This window comes from Elephantulus edwardii, unplaced genomic scaffold, assembly GCF_000299155.1.
Source record: "Elephantulus edwardii isolate Elephantulus edwardi_28Jun2011 unplaced genomic scaffold, EleEdw1.0 scaffold00014, whole genome shotgun sequence".
Classification (NCBI taxonomy): Eukaryota; Metazoa; Chordata; class Mammalia; order Macroscelidea; family Macroscelididae; genus Elephantulus; species Elephantulus edwardii.
In genome coordinates, this window is record NW_006399764.1 from 28,508,187 (window position 1) to 28,528,462 (window position 20,276).

General features: G+C 41.8%; 1 protein-coding gene across 1 annotated transcript in view; it reads left to right on the forward strand.

Annotated features, from left to right (window-relative positions):
* RFX3 (regulatory factor X, 3 (influences HLA class II expression)) overlaps positions 1-20,276 on the forward strand; it is a 174,290-nt gene that overhangs the window by 71,492 nt on the left and 82,522 nt on the right. The window contains exon 4 of the mRNA XM_006881317.1: positions 13,743-13,817. Coding sequence (XP_006881379.1) covers positions 13,743-13,817 — 75 coding nt within the window. The remainder of the gene's footprint in view (positions 1-13,742; positions 13,818-20,276) is intronic.

Here is a 20,276-nt window from a genome sequence, read left to right on the forward strand (position 1 = left end):
AACCAGCCAGACACAACTCATAAATAATAAGAATGTAGACACAATGTGAAAAATGGAACCCTTGTCACTGAACAAAACAGTTGAGAAAATATAAAATGGGAATCTTATTTGCTGTGTAAATTTTCATCAGAAACATAATTTTTTTTTCAAAAAAAGTATAATAATTAAAGGTCCAATGTAGCCTGCCAGTCACATGTGAGACACTATTAGACCTGTAAAACTTTAGTACTGCCTCTTCTACTGGTTCATGGCTCTTACTTTAATCAAAGAAAAATACAAAACAAAGCCTATGGCCAGTTGTCCACACTAGAGAGGACTTGTCTTCATGTCCCTTGCTCATCGTGGTTCCCCCTCAGGATGTGAGTTCACACCCTTTTCTCAGCAGGCAGCGCTACAATTGTGCTTACTGCCTATGAGATTATCTGCCTTCTTTTAAAATCTAGCTGTGGTTTGATTATAACTGCTGGTGGCAGTCGATTTCACGGGCTAGGAGTTTTGTAATCTAACCACAGATGGCTAGAAATCCTTTCACACGTTTGTAAGAAATATACTTACTATAAGTTTTAGTGACTTTTCCATCTGCCTAGTCAGAGAGAAAGAATTTTTATCTGTACTTATTAAATTGCAACAAAGATACAGTTAGGCAAGAGAGGGGAAGAACAAGTATGCAAATGGAAATGTGGCGAAGAAGATTGGGTTTTGCCAGTTAGTCAAATGAAAAACTTTGTTACTAATAATAAGATAATGAAGTGGCTGTGTACAAAATTACAGAAGAAAACAGTAGCTTTTCTCAAAACAAGAGCTAGTTAGAAAAGATAATACAAAGATGTATGCCATTTATGAAAACAGCAATATCTCACATCTGACAATAAACTAAGCAAGTGTGCGTGAAGGCTAGCTGCTAATTAAACTTACTCAGGGATACGAAACCCAGCATGTCTGTTTTAATAGGCGTACCATATTCTTGGAAGAGAAATCTCAACATCAAACATGCTCAGTCCCCCTAATTTAAAATATTTGAATGTGATACCAATGCAAGTAACAATTGATGGGCTTTTTTTTTCTTTATAAGCCACACCATTTGTATGTGGAAGATGATAACTGAGAAACGTTCCAATTAAAAAAAAATAATAATGAGAGTTACAGCCTGGCATATTAGCTCTATGCCACCCGCATGTGCCTGCAATTCTAACCTACTCAATTCATTCCTTCGAAACCCTGGCCAAGACACACGTCCTTGATTTCCTATCATATTCCCCGTGGAAGCACCATCCATTCTGAAGAACAAATTTGGGATGAAATCAGAGTATCAGAGGTAAACTCACCTGGCACCAAGGCTCCTGTGGGTTCCTTTCTTGTTCCAGGTCAGAGAGCGCCCATCTGAATACATACACATGTACACGTACACGTCAGGAGCTGTCATTTTTAATTTTATTAACTTAATTCACTTTACTTGTTATACAAAATCCACTGTGGCCACAGCTGACGCCTGGGTCCTCTGCACGGAGACTCTGGTGTGAGTCTTTACAAGATGGTCAGTGAATTCCTGGTAGGGAGACTTGTTGAACACAGTCTCTTTCCAGAGATCAGGGGTCAGGTAGCTGTAGGTCTTGGAGATGGCATCAAAGGTGGCCTTGGCAAAGTTGCCCAGGGTAGCCGTGCAGCCCCTGGCTGAGGTGTAGCAGTCATCAATTCCAGCCATCATCAGGAGCTGTCATTTCTAACAGATGTCAGGGTGGTAGCCACATGTTCCAGTCACCTGTCACACATCCCTTTTCTCTAGCGCCACCAAGTGGAAACCTGTTTTACCCAAACTGCTATCAACATCAAGTTCAAGGAGAGTTCAATGGAGTCCAAGAGGAAGTTCCCAGTATTAAAAAGGTGCCCTCTGTATGCAACCTTCCTAAAGAATTTGCTTAAGAGAAACAAATTTGCATTTCATGAGGAAATAGAAAACCTATTTCTCCAAGAAAAGCATACATTCTTGAGGTTAAGAGAGTAGTGTGCATTGACTCAATTCCTTTTTAGTTCCTCCAGAAATTAATTCATCCTCTGGCAAAATGCATTCATTCCTCTAGATTAATTTTCTAGTTATGCTGTTAACCTAATTATGCTAAAAAAATTAAGTCTCAGTTACAAAAGGATAGATATTATAAAAAAAATCCAAGGAAAAGATGACACACTAGATCATTCTTAGGTGGTTACCAAAGGTGAGAAGGAAGTAAAAATTAATAAAAGCCTAAGAAACATTTATGAAATTGGTTGAAGGGAAAGGTAGTCCATCATAGGTGAATAAGAGGTTCATCAGTCATTGCCATTAATTAGATTGATTAATTATATTTAATTTTGTAAAGCAAAATATATATGGATGATTGGAAAAACCATTATGTTTGCTAAACTTGCACTTCAAATCATAATAAAATCAGTAATGATGACCAAAAAGGAAGAAAATACCATCATAGTGCAGGAAAGAAAAGAACCTTGGCATGCAGCGGGTAGTACAGAGGTGCCAATGCAAAGGTTGGCAGTTTGAACCACCTTGTTCCTCCCATGACTGTCACAGCCCAGAACAGCCTGTGCTGTGTGACACAGTTCAGAGTGAGGAGAACCAAGTTGGAAATCAGACGGCGGCACCTAACACACCCAATTTTAAGAGGATTAATACTTAACTATCCATTTAAAATTTCTGTAACTTGATCTCTTTTGCGTCATTTTCAGGTCAAGCTTTGATCAATCTTCGTCAAACTCTCGCCTAGGGGAAAGTAAATCTTGTTTGTTCACAGTAAATCATTTAGCAAATTTCCACTTTCTTCCTCTCAGCAGATAGTTTTATTAAAACTATTTGAGCCATTTGGGGACAGAATTTTTATTCATGTTTTGTTTGTATAAAGGAAATGGCATTGAACTTACAGTAGTAAATTTGGATTCTAATCTTGTAGTTAGTAACTGTGGAAACCCAGAGGGACATTTTCCTCTGTCCTACACGGCCACTGTGAGTCAAGTGGACTCTCTGGCTTTGGGGCTTGTGTGGTTTAAGCTTAACAGAGTCCCTTGATAGATGAAGAGCCTGAGTTTCAGTCTGTGAGGAGGAGGTGATATTGTTTGCCTTTGGTATTTAACCCGCTTTGAAGATCAAACAAGAACTTTTGCAGAAGGGCCTTGTAAATTATAAAGCCCTAATTTCAAATCACTTTCTTTAGAAAGGAAATAGTTCCCACTGCAAAACGAATTTTAATTACAGTGATAGTTGAATAGTCTTGACCTTTAGTCTCTCAAAAAGACTAAAATGCCATTTCTGAGTAAAAAGGATGTACCTTGACCTATGAGAACAATGAATAAGATGTTTTAACTGTCCTTTCTCCTTCTGTCTTATTAGCATGGAATGGAATGCCTAGCTGATATTTACATTAAAAGCAAGTCCTGTTTGTCCACACATTTTATTATTGCGCTTCCAGTTAGACCACTGCAGAGATGGGCCTCTGTGAACACGAATCACCTGTCCCGGGTGGCCCTCTCTTCAGTAACTCATCCAGAACAATTCACACCTCTTCACGTTTGTCTCTCCTCTCAGGTTATCTTCATCCATAGCGCCCATTCCGTGGAGGAAGGTTCTCACATCCTCCAGTGAGGTCTGTCGTTCTCTGTGCAGCCCTCATCGTTAGCCGTCCCCTCAGCAGGCCCTGCCAGCCAGGACTCCGCTGTTCCCGTGTTGATCCTTAATGAAGGAGTCTTGGTAGGATAGTGGTTAAGCACTGGGTTGGTTGCTAACAGAAAGGTTGACAACTGGAACCCATCAACCACCCCATAAGAGAAGGATGTGTTCATCCGTCCACCTCACGGATCTGCAGCCGTGGAAGTGATTCTGCTCTTCCCTGTCGGGCCGATGTCAGAACTGCCTCCACAGCAATGGGTGTGGGTTGGTTGGTTGGCCGTGTGTTTGCTTGGACTCTGTTGTGACACAGCAGATAAGTTTCAGGGCTCCCTGTGGGGAGAGAGGATTGGTCCTTCTGCTAAAGGTGCAGTCAGAAGCCTGGCAAGTCACTGTAGCGGGTTCTCCACTGAACCTGAGCTCGGACTCCTCACACGTGAGTAGACAGCGCTCTGTCATCACAGCCCAGGAGGCTTCGAGACCACGTGGACTTTCTCAGGCTGGACCCTTGCAACTCTAGTGGGTCTTCATCACTTTGTGACCCCCAGAAGTCCATCCCCAGGGTGAAGCACTTGGCTCTCCCGCACTGGAAACTGCCTCTGCCTTCCTTTCATTCTGGACCTACAGCCCCCATCTTTCAGCATTGACTGAACTTGTTGTTACTATGTGCTGTCAAGTCGGAACGACTCATAGCTGACACGTCAGTGAGTTTTCAGAAACTGCAAACACACAGGTAGAGATTGCTCATCTTTCTCTCTTGGAACAGCTGGTGGATTCAAACCATGTGCCTTTGGGATGGCAGTGCGGCTCCTTACCACTAGACCACCAGAACTCCCTAACTAAAGTCACAGTGGGCACATTTTCATGGGCCTTGGTTTACACAGGCAAATCTGGAGGATTTCAAGCAGAGCTTCAACCCTGTTCAGTCATGGGCAATGACACAAAACATGAACAGACCTGCGTTTCTGAGATGGAAGCCCCTGAAGGAGGCACAGCGAGCTGTTCAGGGCTTGACGTGGAAGGCTGGGTTATTGGCAGGACTGTGTCAAGCAACACACGTTCCGAGGCACCGAGTTCCCTTCTATGTTTGAGCTGTGACTCTCAGCTTTTCAGCAAATGCATTTGCTGTGCAACACACGTCCTTGTATTCTGAGAGGGAGAGAATGTTCCTAGCAAGGCATCAACCCTCGGTTTTCCCAGTTGTCCTACTAGTCTACCCACATTTGACAGAGTTGAGTCCCATTTGATGTTACATTGTCAACCATGGCTGAACAAGAAGAACCAGTTCAAAGCCCTAATTTAAAATCATTACAAACATATGGCCAAGGGTCTTATTTCATAGTCCAGAAAATATTTCCATTTTTCTAGGAAGTCATCTCCGTGAAGGTTCATCTCCATTGGCTTCCTGCCTGCTCTTTTCTGTCAGGAGTTTCTAGTCTCCTCCCTCCCCCCACCCTGACAGATCGCACTGACTGCTCCGCAGCTCGTCACAGAGTTCATCTCACGAGTTGTCAGTGCTTCTGTCTGATTGGGAGGCTGCGGTCCAGAGCCATCATAAGCCACGGTAAATGCTGCACCAAATGTCCTAGCATCTATCTCATACTCTTGGGGAATTTGCGAATATTGCTGGCTTTGTTTTTGAAAAGACATGTAACTGGCCACTGTACAGAGCTCTGGATATTTTTAAGGGTCTTTTCTGTTGACTTTTCCTTTTTAACTGTTGTTGTTGTTGTTATGTGCCGTCGAGTCTTTTGCGACTCATACCTACCCTATGTACAACAGCCCAAAACCCTGCTCTATCCTGTGCCAATCGCATTGCCTCTGACACACCCATCCCAATTACCCCAGTCACTGAATCAATCCACCTCATAGGGGGTCTTCCCTTCCTGCGCTGTGGGTGAAAGTTTACATCTTTGGACAAGAGCCCCCATCAGAACCTCCTTTAGAGTGTCTGTTGCTAATCTGATTACAACAGTTTTAGTGGAATTAAATTTCAATAACAAAATGATCAGTATTCTTAGAATAAAGATCATGTAGCAGAGAAACTAACAGAAAGGTATTTTAGACGCTATTCATGTCAATATGTTTGAAATGTTCTAATCATACAATGATGAAATAAAGGCCGTTATGTTCTTTTCACGTAGAAGTAAGGAGCTGCCAGATTCTTTGCTTCAGACTCCCCACTTTTAGATATGTAGTTCTTCAAGTATCTTTTTCTTCATTCCATTTCCTACTTTATACTAGACTCTCACCTAAATCCAGGGTCCTGGTGGCACAGTGGCCAACCTGAAGGTTGATGGTTCAAGTCCATGACCAGGGAAATAGACGAGGCCATCCTGCTTTGTTCTATGGGCTCCCTCGGAGTTGGAATCAACTCAGTGGCAGTGGATTTTGTCACCTAAAACCTGGACTATCCCCTCCGCTTCTGAGATGGTTCCCCTGCTTCTCACTTTGCACTACTCTTTTTACATTTCAGATTAACTTGGAAATGGTATCTCAAAGCTTTTTAAAAATGGCCTGCATTCTAATTAATTGAAGATCCTGACCAAAGAATATGCAAAGAATGACAAAGAGTTGAATTTTGTTTTTACGAAAGACTTGCCATCTATTTAACTTGTTTTTGTTGTTAGCTGTCAAGTCAGAATCGACCCATAGCTACCCTTTCCAGTGAGTTTTCAAAGGCAGTAAATCACATGGGAGGAGATTGTCCATCCTTCTCCCAAAGAACAGCTGGTGGATTCGAACTATCTGCCTTTGAGATTACAGCCCTGCTTCTTACCTATCGGCCACCAACACTCCCTTCTAACTTATTTAGCTGTCTCTTAAAGGAACCACGTGTTCGAGGTCACTTGTACCCTTCCTGGTACATTCATGGTACCACCTTCCCTGCACTTTAATTCATTCTGTTTGCTCCACCTCACATGTTCCTGGTCCGGCCAGTCAGAATTCCAAACATCTTTTCTCAGTTCTCTACCAGAAAGTCACCATATTGATTGAGCTCTCCCTCTGATCATCCCAATATGATGTGGTTGTCATCTCCTTTGAGATTCATCCTGGTAGACTTGAATCCCATATCCTTGCTTATCAACTGTCTTGTTACCAACCAGATAGCCACCATTTGCATTTAAGACTATAGTAAAAAAAACCTACTTACTAACAATTTTATGCATTAATGACACATTTGTCAGTAACAATGCTGACTGAGGTGTCAGGTGAGAGTCATACTGGTGGCCACAGTTAAGGTCGTCTGTCAGTTTGACTCTGTCTTTATGATCAGTGGTTTGACTGGTAGGTGGTGATGTAGTGACGTCATTGGCAGTTATGTAATGATATTAGTGCCCTCCCTCCATTGGTGAACTGATATTTTCACTATTGCCTATATTTTACATAATGACTTGATCTTTATAACTTGACTATTACCAGCCACCAGCTGCTCCACAGAAGGATGGGCAAACTCCTCCCATGTGATTAGCTGCATTAACCAAGTATAATATATAATCACATATGTATAATTATACACAGATGTAATCACCAATATGTGGATGCAGTCACATATATAAAAATTTGCTGACATGGCTATAAACAAGCAGGAGTGGTATCCGCTTCCGAAATAGCTTGCCTCCAGAAACCCTGTGAACCTGGAGAAATGATGAAAGTAGTGCAAGTGTTCAGGTCTTTTGTTCATAAGGTCACTGTGAGTCGCCTACAACTTGACAGCACTTAACGAGAGAGCTCAATTGCTCTAGTGGACAGAAAGTGATGCTACCAAGCCAAAAGTGGGTGACTTTAATCCTCAGCCCTCAGGCCTGGTTTTAATTGTTTTTGGTCCAACATTCTTCTAACTGGTATAGCACTGGTTTATGCATTTGCCGTACAGAGGTAACTTGTGGTTGCTGTGATGCTGAACACTGTCATACTGATGTGTCAAATGCGATGATGGTTACCCATGGTAGACAGTGGTGGAGCTCTCCAATTAAAACAAGCTTAGAAGCAGGAGTGGCATCCACTCCTGAAATAGCTTGCCTCTGGAAACCCTATGAACCTGGAGAAACGATGAAAGTCATACAAGCGTTCAGGTCTTTCGTTCATAGGGTGACTATGAGTCGCCTAGATTCGACGGCACTTAACAACAACAACAACAACAACTCTATATTATACACAACTATCTAGTACACTGGTCCTTGGGGAGGGACATCATGCTTGGGAGGGTGGAGGGACAGCACAGGAGGGGAAGACCCTCTATGAGGTGGATTGATTCAGTGACTGGGGTAACCAGGATGGGTGTGTCGGAGGCAGTGCAATTGGCACAGGATAGAGCAGAGTTTAGGGCTGTTGTACATACGGTCGCTATGCGTCGCAAGCAACTTGACGGCACCTAACAACAACAACAATCTAGTACATATGTGGAGTGGAACCATTCCCACTGAGTCCTTTTCTGAAGTGAATGACCAAACCTTTCTTCAGAGGCCTCTCTCTCACCATTTTATCTGTAGCCGTGTTTACCATTCACATCACTCAGTGCCCGGATGTGTATGTGACTCTACTCATGACCGTCTGGTTGGGACTGACTTATAACTCACCCTCTGTTGGAGGAGAAGATTTCGTGTCTTTCTCCTATGGGGTTGCTGGTGGATTTGAACCCTCCAGAGAGGCACAGCCTTTAGGTTCGATGCAGCTCACCATGGCCTGTGGCAGCAGAGCTACAATTCTGAGAGCCCTGGTGCCTGGTGGCAAGAATCACACTCCCACCAAAAGGCAGGAAGGAGTCCAGCAGCTGGAAAGAGAGAGGCAGACAGTCTCCTCCTGTGCATTTACAGCCTCTGAAACCCCGTTGGAAGGTGAGCTGTGAGTCAGTGCTGATTCAGTGGCACACAACAACAACTCTCCTGTAATCAATCAGCTTGTGATTTATTAGGAACTTCAGGCTGACAGGACTTGGTTTGAAAATCTTTGAGACTATTACGTTTTCTCTTTCCACATACATGTACACGCATACTCACATATCCTCATGGCTGGCACAGCACCTTGTGCATATATATTGTTTAACCTACAAATGCTTTAAATTTTAGTCATTTTAAAATTTAACTAGCTTCCAACAGAGTTATCATTATCGCATAAAGCTGTAGTGATAATACCTTTGTTGAGGTTAGAAACCTTTTCTTGAGTTGGAGGAGATCATAGTGATAAACATTTGGGCCAATGATATTGTAAATCAATGAACCTACTTTTAATAAGAGCAAATGTCTCATCTGTCTTCCCCTGATTGTCATGACTTAGATATGACAGGTGTAGATACTCAGGAATGCCATTTAATGTTGAATATGTTTCTACCTAGAAAAATGTAGAATTTCTTCTTTTCTACTCGATTTAATCTTTTAAATGATCTGCTGTAAACTGGAAGCATATATTTTCTTTAGTTTACTTTGGTGTCAGTATTATAGGTGGAAAATTCTAAAATGTACTGGCTTTTTTTTTTTAAGCTCCTAGAATTTTTTTTTTTTAGATTTTCATTCATTCATTGTTGCACATTTTACCCGTCTCCCTTCCTTCCCCCTCCCCAAGCTGACTTTTTTCACTAGGTTATTTACAAAATTCTAATACAAAATTTGAACAAATTCTTTCCATTTCCCTCACCGTCCCACCCATTAAATTGTACAGTCCAATCATTAGCCCCCTCTTCCCCCTTTACATCCACATCCCTCTGCTTCCAGCCTCTCCCACCCCTCCTGGATCCTTATTCTCCTTCTACGATAACGGTCTTATACAATATTTATCCTTGTGGGACTGAGTTAGTTCACTCAGCATAATGCTCTCCAAGGTTAGGTAATAATTTACAAAATCATTGCTCCTGCGTGCTGCATAGTATTCCATTGTGTGAATGTACCATAATGTCTCCATCCATTCGTCCGTGGTTGGACATTGGGCTGTTTCCATGTTCTTGCGATGGTGAATAATGCTGCTATGAACGCTGGCATTTTTCCCACGCCCTCAGCGCAGGACCGTCTGTGTGATCCTGGTGTAGGCAGCAGTGGCGGCCAAGGATCCTCTGGTGAGCCGAGCCTCTTAGTTGTGTTGTTGTTGTTGTTGTTGTTGTTGTTATGTGCCGTCGAGTCGTTTGCGACTCATAGCAACCCTATGTACAACAGCCCTAAACCCTGCTCTCACATTTACCAAATGCTTGCCTTTTAGTACTCAGTTGTTTTTTCATATTTCTCTGTTTATCATTTTTCTCCCATTAGACAGTAAGTAATATCATATCCTAGATGTAAAGTCACTTCTATTTTTTAGAATCTGATAAAAACAGTGGCTCTTAACTCTTTAGAAAGCTTTTGCACACCATTGCCTCTGACACACCCATCCCGATTACCCCAGTCACTGAATCAGTCCACCTCAGGGTCTTCCCCTCCTGCGCTGTCCCTCCACTCTACCCAGCATGGTGTCCCTCTCTAAAGACCTGTCTCTCCTTACAACATGTCCAGAGTATGTCAGACGAAGCCCCAGAATCTTTACCTCCAAGGAGTAGCCTGGTTTAACCCTCTCTAGGATGAATCTGTTTGTTTTCTTGGCAGTCCATGGTACATTCAATACTCTTCTCCAGCACCACAGCTCAAAGGCGTCAGTTCTCCTTCTGTCCTCCCTAGTCATTGTCCAGCTCTCTGATGCATAACAAGTGATTGCAAAGACCATGGCCTGTATCAGGCGCACCTTTGTCTCCAAAGAGACACCGTTGCTCTTGAGTACTTTAGAGAGGTCATTAACAGCAGACTTTCCCATCGCAATACGTTTTTTGATTTCCTGGCTGCTGGTGCCAAGAGTGTTGACCATGGAGCCGAGCAAACTGAAGCTGTGAACAATCTCAATCTCTTCGCCATCCATCCTGATGCTACCAATTGGTCCTGTATCATTACAGGTGCATTTCATAGATGAAAGCAAAGTTGTTCCAGTGCTACTGTAGTAGATGTGTGTCTTTAAAGAGAAACTGAAGTGTTTCCCAGTTCTGAAGGCTAACTGTCGATTTAAATGAGGCTCTGGTGATTCCTTCTTAGTCCTCACCCCTGGTTTCTGATGTCTGCCCAATCCTTGGCGTTTCTTGATGTTCCTACATATTCCCTAATGTCCATGTTTCCCCTGTGTGTGTCTATGAGTCTGTCTAGTCTTGGTGTAATTCACATGTGATTATGTCTAGGGCCCCACTCTACACTGAAATAGCCTCACAAACAAGAGAAAACCTGATTCCAAACTGAGTCTCATTTACAGATAGAGAGGTTAGGATTTCAGTACATGTTGGTGGCGGTGGGCGGGCATATGATTCACAGCCGGCCTGTAGAAATGACACTTAATTTCTCAGAAGGGTTTTGTCTTGCTGCTTTGCACGCCCTCTGTTTCCGTTCCTTCCTTGTCCATCTCTCGCCTTTCCTCCCAACCCTGCCTTCAAGTGTGTCCTATAGAATCTAGGACGTCAGAGAGTGGCAATAATAATAATAACAACAGCAACAGCAGCAACAAATTCTTCAAAATAACGCCAAAATAATTTAACTGTGTTTTTGGTGAAAGTGTAAGCGCAGATTATGATCCCGTTTCATCATTTCTTTACAAGTCTCCTTGTTTTCTCATCTTTGTTTAGCCGGAAGTGTTGGCCTTGGGGTCTCATCAAGATGGGTTTTTGTGTTGTTTTTCTTAATAATAATTTTTTTTAATTTCCATTGATTTTAACACAAGCTAACAGAAAAGTTGGATTTTCTTTGTTCATTGTTGCATATTTGCCTCTCTTCCCCTTAATGGAGAACTAACCTGTTACTTCCCTAAAAGGTGGCCTCAGAGAATAGGTTCCATTAAAGGGTTAAAACCTCTCTCAGCATGTAGTCTCAAGGAATCTCAGTGGTCCAATTTGGTCTGGATTTTTCTATTCCAGGGTTCATCTATTTAGAACTATTATCAGAAAAAAGCAGATCTTACATATTTTTTCCTAGAAAGAAAGAAAAAGCAAGCCTGTGTGTCCAATTTTAAATTCCCTGTACATTAATCATTTTAATCTTTTGTCTAAACCTGTATGTCACAAGCTGTGTACCATTTTAATTTTATGTAATAGATGGAAATCATGCTGAAAAGTCTCTAAACTTAAACTTTAAAGAAAACAGGTATTTTAGGATGTGAGACATTTTGCTCATTTTAGGAAACGAATAAATCCTTCCTCAAAGTGATGGATCATCATATGGGTCTGTTTTGCTTTGTCTTTTTAGCTGTTTTCTGATCTTTCTTTCTACATTCATTGGCCAGCACCCTTTTAAGAAACGTAACACCTAGTAGGGCCTTTACAGGCTTACAGTTTAGCATTTTGGTAAAATATTTGCTTAATTATTATATTTCCATTACTCCATCATGTACCACGTTCTGTTTGTGCAGTATCACTGTCGTAGGTTTGCTTTTAAGCACAGTGATAAAACTACATTTATAATCTGTCGTTTTAAAAGCCACTTTACTTTTGTGATCCAGGAAAAAGTTCACAGTAGAATACATCCTATTACATGTTCTTCCACATTAATTTTATTATCTATTCTAAGACTCTTTTTTTCTAACTCCTTAACCTAACAGATTCTTCTCAGAATTGCATTTAATTAACTTTAAGAAAGAAGCAATAACTTGGGGAAATTATATAAAATAAAATTAAGGCTATTAGTTTTCAAGTCATTTAAAGGAAATCTTTATTTAATGTTATAATTTATAATATTTTTGTAGTGTTCTGTCATAAAGATAGCCAAAACTTGAGAGGGAATCAGATATCCTGGCGGTGGATGTTAGAGCCCATGCTGCTTTTCCTGGGATGGGGCAGTGCATTACAATTTTAAAGCATTCTCAATTTTCCTAGCCAGTGGAAACCATAAGAAAAATCACTTTTTAAACATTACAATATTGTTCACTTTCTTATACTGAATTTTTAATTTGACCAGAGTGTTCAGCTGATACTGGTAGCATCTGTTTTCATTTTTGGGAAATGCTTGCAAGGGTGGAGGGTCAGCAGGAGAAGACAACCCTGGGGGATCACATGGATTGACACAGTGACTGTGGCAATGCGGGCAGGTGTGTCAGAGAAAGACTGGCTCAGGACAGGACAGGGTCCAGAGCGGTTGTTCTGAGGGTCACTATGAGCCGTAGTCGACTTGACAGCATATAACAACAACAACAATGACATTTTCATGTGTACTTGCAGAATGCCCTTTGTTTTTCTAACACAGTCGACAGTGTTCGTATAACCCTGAGCCAGGTTGAAGGTGGTCAGAGCCTTGGGTTAGACTTCCAGAAGCCAAAAGATGTCAGGAGGCATGAGTTAAAAGTGCCCATGATACTTGTCTTCAGCACTTCCAATTATTTTGTGATGGCAAAAGAGCTGGTGCCATGCTGAGGTTACTGGGAGTAAATCATCCTGTGGTCACCCCTCTTCCTCGCCTTGGATTCTTTCTGTCTTTGCGTTCCGTTTCTGCTGTCGTTTCTGTTGTCTTCGCTTCCCCTCCACCCCCTGACACATACCTCTGGGCCTGCTTACATGTTGTTCATTTGTACCAGTGAGTCTCCACCACCACATTTTCCAGGAGGATTAAGACAGGAGCAGACAGAGCAGCTTTGAGAACATTAGTGAGGACGTGTCTTTGTTCATTTCCACTCAAGACTAGTACCTGTTAAACAGAGAAGCTGCAGGTGATTTTTCCTTCACGACAGATGAGAACAAATCATCACTACTCCTTGGGAGGGTATAGACAGATAGTGCTCTGTCCTACAACTGTGCCTCCGAGCTGGGGGAGTAAGAATGTTTTCTCACAACTAGAAAAGTCCACTGAGGTCCCTCCCCTTATGACAGAAATCACCGAACATTCACCAAAGGTTTGCTTGTGTCACTGAGCTTATTCATGTGCATATTTTTATTTTATTTTCTTTCTGGTGGTGGCGGGGGGACTGAGGGGGAAATCCACGTTGAGGGAACACTGTGACCAAGCCACCATTGAAGAATTGAGCTTTTAAGAATCTATCAAAATTTCTCTGGTCAGCCTTTTGTTACTATCTTGTCTTGAGCCCTTTTTTTAATGACATCTATTATCAGATTGAAATGGCGATTGAGACGCTGCAAAAGTCTGACGGTCTGTCCACTCACAGAAGCTCTCTTCTCAACAGCCATGTAAGTTGCCTTCTCTTGGTGTAAACCAATCTCTGCTTGTTCTGCATGCGTTGCTTGCCTCTAAATGCTTGTTTGGTTGATTTATTTATTTTGCTTCCTTAACCTTCTTTCCTCAGCCCTTTATGACCTCGTCTGGCTCCAACGGCTCTTGTGTCCAGTGGGTTTTCTGACAGGTAGAGCCCCAGGTGGACACTTGACTAGGCCTTGCACTGCGTGGTACAGACATAACACTCCCAGGGCGATGACAGGCTCCCATTCATTTGTCAAGCATCACTAATGGGGAGGTCTGAGTAATTGGAAACGTGTATCTGGATTCCTTCTTTAAACTATGGAGCAAAATGTTGTCATCTGCATCTTTTTGTCTGAGGCAGAAGAGCAGTTACGGCTGCTGTACAACCACTGATGTCAAGTGAGGAAGAGCGTGGTAATGCCAGCGTCAGTAGGGAATTGTGTGCCAGGATCCCTGTGCCAGTCAGACCGTAGGAGGTGGGAAGGTGTGTTCGCGAAGGAGCTCAGGTCTGACGAGCGGAGGAGAAGCCAGCCCATAGATAAGCCCCAGATGCTCGTAACTGAGATAAAGCAGAGTCCCTGCTGTTTCCCACCACCTTCTAACTGTCAGCAGGTGCAGCTTCCCTGGGACACTGGTAAGTGTGCTAAGAGTGAGGGGCAGGCTTGTCATTCTGCTCGCATTTCGGGAGCCAGTGGCAAAACGTGGCGATAGAGTCACCTTGTGAAGCTGATCCTGGAGGACGTGGAGCAGGGCCGACCTAAGCCCTCCAAGAGCTGCGTTAGGTAGTTGTGCTAAATTCAGTAGCAAGTTAGGGCCATCTGAAAACTGTTTATTCTTCCCTCCCAACTGGCGGTGTGCACTTAAATTTAGAAGTGAACTTCCTACAGTTTGTGCATTTTCCCCAATATCGTCTGCCTGAAAAGTCCATAATTGTGACCACACATCATATGCGAATATCATTGCTTTTCTGTAAAATCAACACCTTCAACGGATAGAAATTACAGTTAAGATTATTAACTATAGATTTTAAGCAAGTGAGTTTTGCTGGAAATATTTAGGAGCAAATGAGACTATAAATAATGAAATCATGTATCATTTTTGGCCCTTTTGGGGGCAGTTGAAAATGCATGATTCCCTCATTTTATTAAGAGATGGGTTCTGCATGTCATTCATGTATTTCTTTCCTAAGTACTTGGGTTTTTATCTGGTATGACTCTGGTTTTCCTTAAGAATCCCTGGTAACGTAGTGATCAGATATCTTGGCTACTAACCAAAAGGTTGGTGGTTCAAACCCACTCAGTACTCTGAGAGAAAGAGGAGGCAAGGTTCTGTAAAGATCCAACCCCTGAGAAGCCCAGTGGGCAGTCCTGTTCTGTCCAGCAGTGTCACTAGACGTTCACAGAGACTTGCTATCGAGGGGTTTGCATTTGATTGTGTTGTTTTTGTTTTGTTTTGAATTAGCACGGGAGTGGGAGTGGGTGGTTACAAATTTGTGCTGTGTTTTGGAAATGACAAGTGAAATTATTCTTTACTTTCATATTTAAATGTACAAGATTTTAAGAAATATTGTGTATGATCTCTCAGATTGCCATGAAGTTGGCTTTTGAGGTTCAGTTCACATTTCATTTTTATTTAAGGAATGGAATTGAGTAAAATGTGTGCTGTGTATAATTGTAACGTTAATTATCCGTCTTAATTAGTATTTCTGTGAGCAGGGATGGAGGTATAAGAACATGTTCTTTTGGTGTATTTTTGTTTATTTGTTGATTTGTTTGTAACTTTTTCAAATATGTTGGGGGTTTTTTCCTAAATTGATTTTCTCCGAGAATTCACGAAGCAATATTTAAAGTTAATGAATGTGTGAATTAAGCAACATAAACAACAGACAAATGCTTCTCACTCTGGCAGTGTCATATTGTGTATTGCATCGTGTGGCAAATCCTTCCCGGTGTTTACGACTGCTGGAGGCTGTGGAATCTACAGAAAGAGTGAAAGCCCTGTTAGTAATATGATGATCATCTTTCTCCAGCTACTCGGATTCCCTTTGATTACATCTCTGAAATACAGCAGAGTTCATTCAAAAAGAAACGTCTAATTAAGATTTTAGAAATACAAATGACTCCTGTGTACACCATTGAGAAAGGATTTGTCTGTCGCACTGAAACCCCACAGTGGACTGCCCTAAACACTTAGGGGCCCGTTATTTTTCTGTCCTTGCACAGTTAGAGAATTTTCTAATTGCCACTCGATTAACTCACCTGCCTGAAGTACGCCTCTGCGGGCATCACTGCTCACAGCCACATGCTAGAGTATTTGAAACTCTAGGAGCCTTATTGGTGACTCTCAATTATGCAAATGATTTTTAGGAGAGGTTTTATTTTAAAACAACAACAATACTGTTAGTATTTAAACATCAGTAAGCAAAGTTACTTTGTCCCTCCCCATGAACCAACAGAAGGAGTCCTGGTAGCACATAGTTAAACTCTGGCTGCCACTTGAAAGGTCTGTAGTTCGAACTCTGTGTTAGAAAGATGTGGCATTTGACTTCCGTAAAGAGTGCAGCCTTGGGAATTCTACAGGGCAGTTACACTCTGCCGTATTATAGGAGGGCTGGGAGTCAGAATCCACGCAGCAGGATAAGGTATAGTTTTGACTGGTTTAGCAAGAACCAGAAACCTGAAACCAGCTGCCATTGGGTCTGTTTTGACGCTGTGGACATGTGTATGAGGCCATAGGGAGTGGTCATCCCTCTCTCTACAGGATGTAAAGCAATTTGAGGGTTTGTGGGGTGTTTGAGGTAAATATAAATTAAATTTTATGATGACATGTTAGCTCCCTGAGGAATCAATTACTACAGAAGATTTCATTCATTAGGGGAAAGATTTCTTTCTAAAAGAATATTCATACATAGTGTTACATAATTTACTAGTTTTTAAAGACAGGTTTAGAAAGATGACCCTTCTAAAGAGAGATTTTTATTTTAAAAATCTTGCTGAAGATATCCAAGTGTAACTGGAACAGTACATCAACAGAGAACTGCTGGAAATTCAAGCTGGATTGAGAAGAGGCCTCGACACACAGGATATCATTGCTGATATCAATTGGGTCTTGGCATATAATATAAAAAATATGCTTGACTATGCAAAGGTGTCCAACTGTTTTTTGATCATAAAAAAATTATCTCTAACATTGTGACAGAATCCCAGAGCATTTAATTGTCATCGTGAGAGATCTGTACATAGAACAAGAAACCATTGTCTAAACAGAACAAGGTGCACCTCATGATTTAAAATCAGGAAAGGTGTGTGTCAGGGTTGTTTCCTTTCTCCATACTTATTCAATCTAACCCTGAGCAAATCACTCAAGAAGCTAAATTTTACAAAGAAGAACGTGGCATCAAGATTGGAGGAAGGTCATCAACAACCTGCATTATGCAGATGACACAACCCTGCTTGCTGAAAATGAAGAGGACTGAAAGCACTTGTTACAGAAGATCAAAAACTTCAGCCTTTACTATAGATTACCTCTCAACATCAAGAAAATAAAAATCCTCACCACTGGGCCAATAAATAAGCAACCAGGTAACGGATGGAGAAGAGATTGAAGTTGTCAACAGTAGCAATCTATCCTATGAAAGTCGCAATCAAGAAATAAAGATGTGTAGCATTGGGGACATCTGTTGTCGAGGACCTCTCCAAAGAGCTAAAGAAGGATGGTGGTTTAAAGATTTAGGTGCATGAGATCTAAGCCATGATCTTCTTGATTTCTACCCATACAACTGAAAGTTAAATGGTAACTACAGATGATGGAAAAAGAATCAGTGTCTTTAAATTGTGTCAGCGACAAGTAGTGGATAGCCAAAAGAATGAACGCATATGTGTTGATGGAAATGCAACCCAGATGCTCCTAGAGGCATGGATGATGAAACTGCTACACATGCTGGGAAAGATGGAGGGTCAGAGAAAGAGAAGACCTTCAGGAAGGTGGGTGGCCACAGTGCCTGTGACAGTGGCCTCGGATATGGTGGCCATTGGAAGGTGGCGCCGCAAGGGTCAAGGTTCACAGAGGTGCTCCAAGTCAGAGTCAGCTCAGCAGCCTGACAATAGCAAAGAGACATTGACTTCTTGTCACCTTAATCTTCACTTTTGTGTTGAGAAGTCTTTTCTCATTTTCTTTTTTGCAGTGTGGAATACAAAGGTCTCCTCTTTCCACTTGAGTAAAGATAATCAGGAGGTCCCACTCTTGTCCAAGCAAGTAAATAGTTGCTTGTCGCTAGAACGTAACCGGATTCTTTTCCTTTCACCTTTTTTGTTCCCACACTAGAATCTAAAATGTAGAGAGTCTGTTTTAAATGCTGTATCCCCTTTTTGGTGGAGCATCCTTAAGACCATTTGATGTTGCTCATCTAGAAAAGTTTCAGGAAGTAACGTAAGAACAAGAGCCAGTGGAAATGAAGGAGGAAGTTCAAGCTGCACTGAAGGCACTGACTAAAAAAAAAAAAACAGGCGTCAGGAGTTGAAGGGCTACCAACTGACATGTATGAACTAACAGATGAAGCCCTGGGTGTCCTCACCAGTCTATGCCAGGAAATTTGAAGGAGAGCTGCTTGGCCAACTGCCTTAGCCAAGAGATCCATATCTATTCCCGTTCTCAGGAAAGGTGATCCAATAGAAAGGTAGAAATTATCAAACAGTATCATTAATATCACATTCGAGCAAAATATTGCTGAAAAACATCCACAAAATGGCTAGAACAGAACATTGACAGAGAACCACCAGAAGTTCAGGCTGGATTTAGAAGAGGCCATAGCACTCAGGAATATCACTGCTGATGTCAGCTGGATTCTGGCTGAAAGCAGAGAGCTTCAGAAGAATGTCTATTTATGCTTTCTTGACTATGCAAAGGTATCTGACCTTTGTGGATCGTAACAGACAATAACTAACATTGATAAAAATGAGAATCCCAGAATGTTTAATTATGCTTATACAAAACCTCATGGTTGCTGTGATACTAAACACTATGCTACTGCTGTGCCAAATGTGATAATGGTTACCCATGGTGGACAGTGCTTGGTGGAGCTTCCTGATTAAATCAGTCTTGGAAGCAGGAGTAGCATCCACTTCCGAAATGGCTTGCCTCCGGAAATTCTATGAACTTGGTGAGACAACCAAAGTTATACAGGTGTTCAGGTCTTTTGTTCATAGAGTCACTATGCGTCATTTACAACTCGACGGCACTAACAACAACAATACAAAGCCTATACCTAGACCAAGAAGCTTTTGTCTAAGAAGAGGAAAGATACATGGCATGGTTTCAAATCAGGAAAGATGTGTGTCTGAGTTGTATCATTTCTCCATACTTATCCAATCTGTACACTGAGCAAATCATTCATTAAGTTGGATTCCACAAAGAAAAATGTGGCATCAGGATTGGAGGAGAATCAACAACCTGTGTTATACAGATGATACAACCTTTGCTTGCTGAAGGTGAAGAAGACCTGAAGAAGTTACTAAAGCAGTTATTAAAGATTACAGCCTTCAATATGGATTACATCTCAGCATCAAGAAAGCACAAATCCTCACCAGTGAACCACTAGGCAACATCATGGGAGGTGGAGAAAAGATTGAAATTGTCAGTAGTTTCTTCTTACTTGGATCCACAGTCAACACCTTTGGTATCAGCTGTCGGATCAGGAGACGTACTGCCTGGGGCAAGTCTGCTGTCAGAGATCCTTGCCAAATTCCTGAGGAGCAGTGATGTCACTTTGAAGACTGAAGATGTATCTGATTCATGCCATGATCTTTTTAGTCACTTGCTCTGTATCTGAGAGCTGAATAATGAGTAAGGATGACAGAAAAGGAATTGATGCTTTTGAATTGTGGTGTTGGAGAAGAGTGCATCTCATGGAGTGTCAAAAGAGCAAACAAGATGTCTTAGAAAAAGTGCAGCCAGAGTGCTTCTTAGAGGCAGGGATGGTGAGGCTCCCGTCTTACATACTTTGGTCATGTTGCTAAGAGAGCCTTTTCCTTGGAAATAGACAACATACTTGGGAAGGTGGAGGGTCAGCAAAAGAGAAGAAGACCCTAAACGAGACGGTCTGACAGAATGACTGCAGTAATGGGCTCAGTATGTCAAAGATGATGAGGATAGTACAGGATAGGACCGAGTTCAGCTCTGTAGTTTATGGGGTGTCTGTGAAGACTCTACTTGATGGCAGCTACCAACAGCGTTCAGCTTCTGTTCTTACCAGTTGTTGCTTTTATTCAGGTTGAAGTGTGTTACTGATGTATTGGATACCTTTCCCAAGCCCCACCGAGTACACCCATTTCGACATTAAATCTTAGAAATAATGTTATAATGGCAGGTGTTTCTGTAGCAGGACCTCAAAGACTGTAAATAGTAGTGAACAAAAATTCAAAGAAGATGAGTTGTTTTGGGGTTATTTCCCC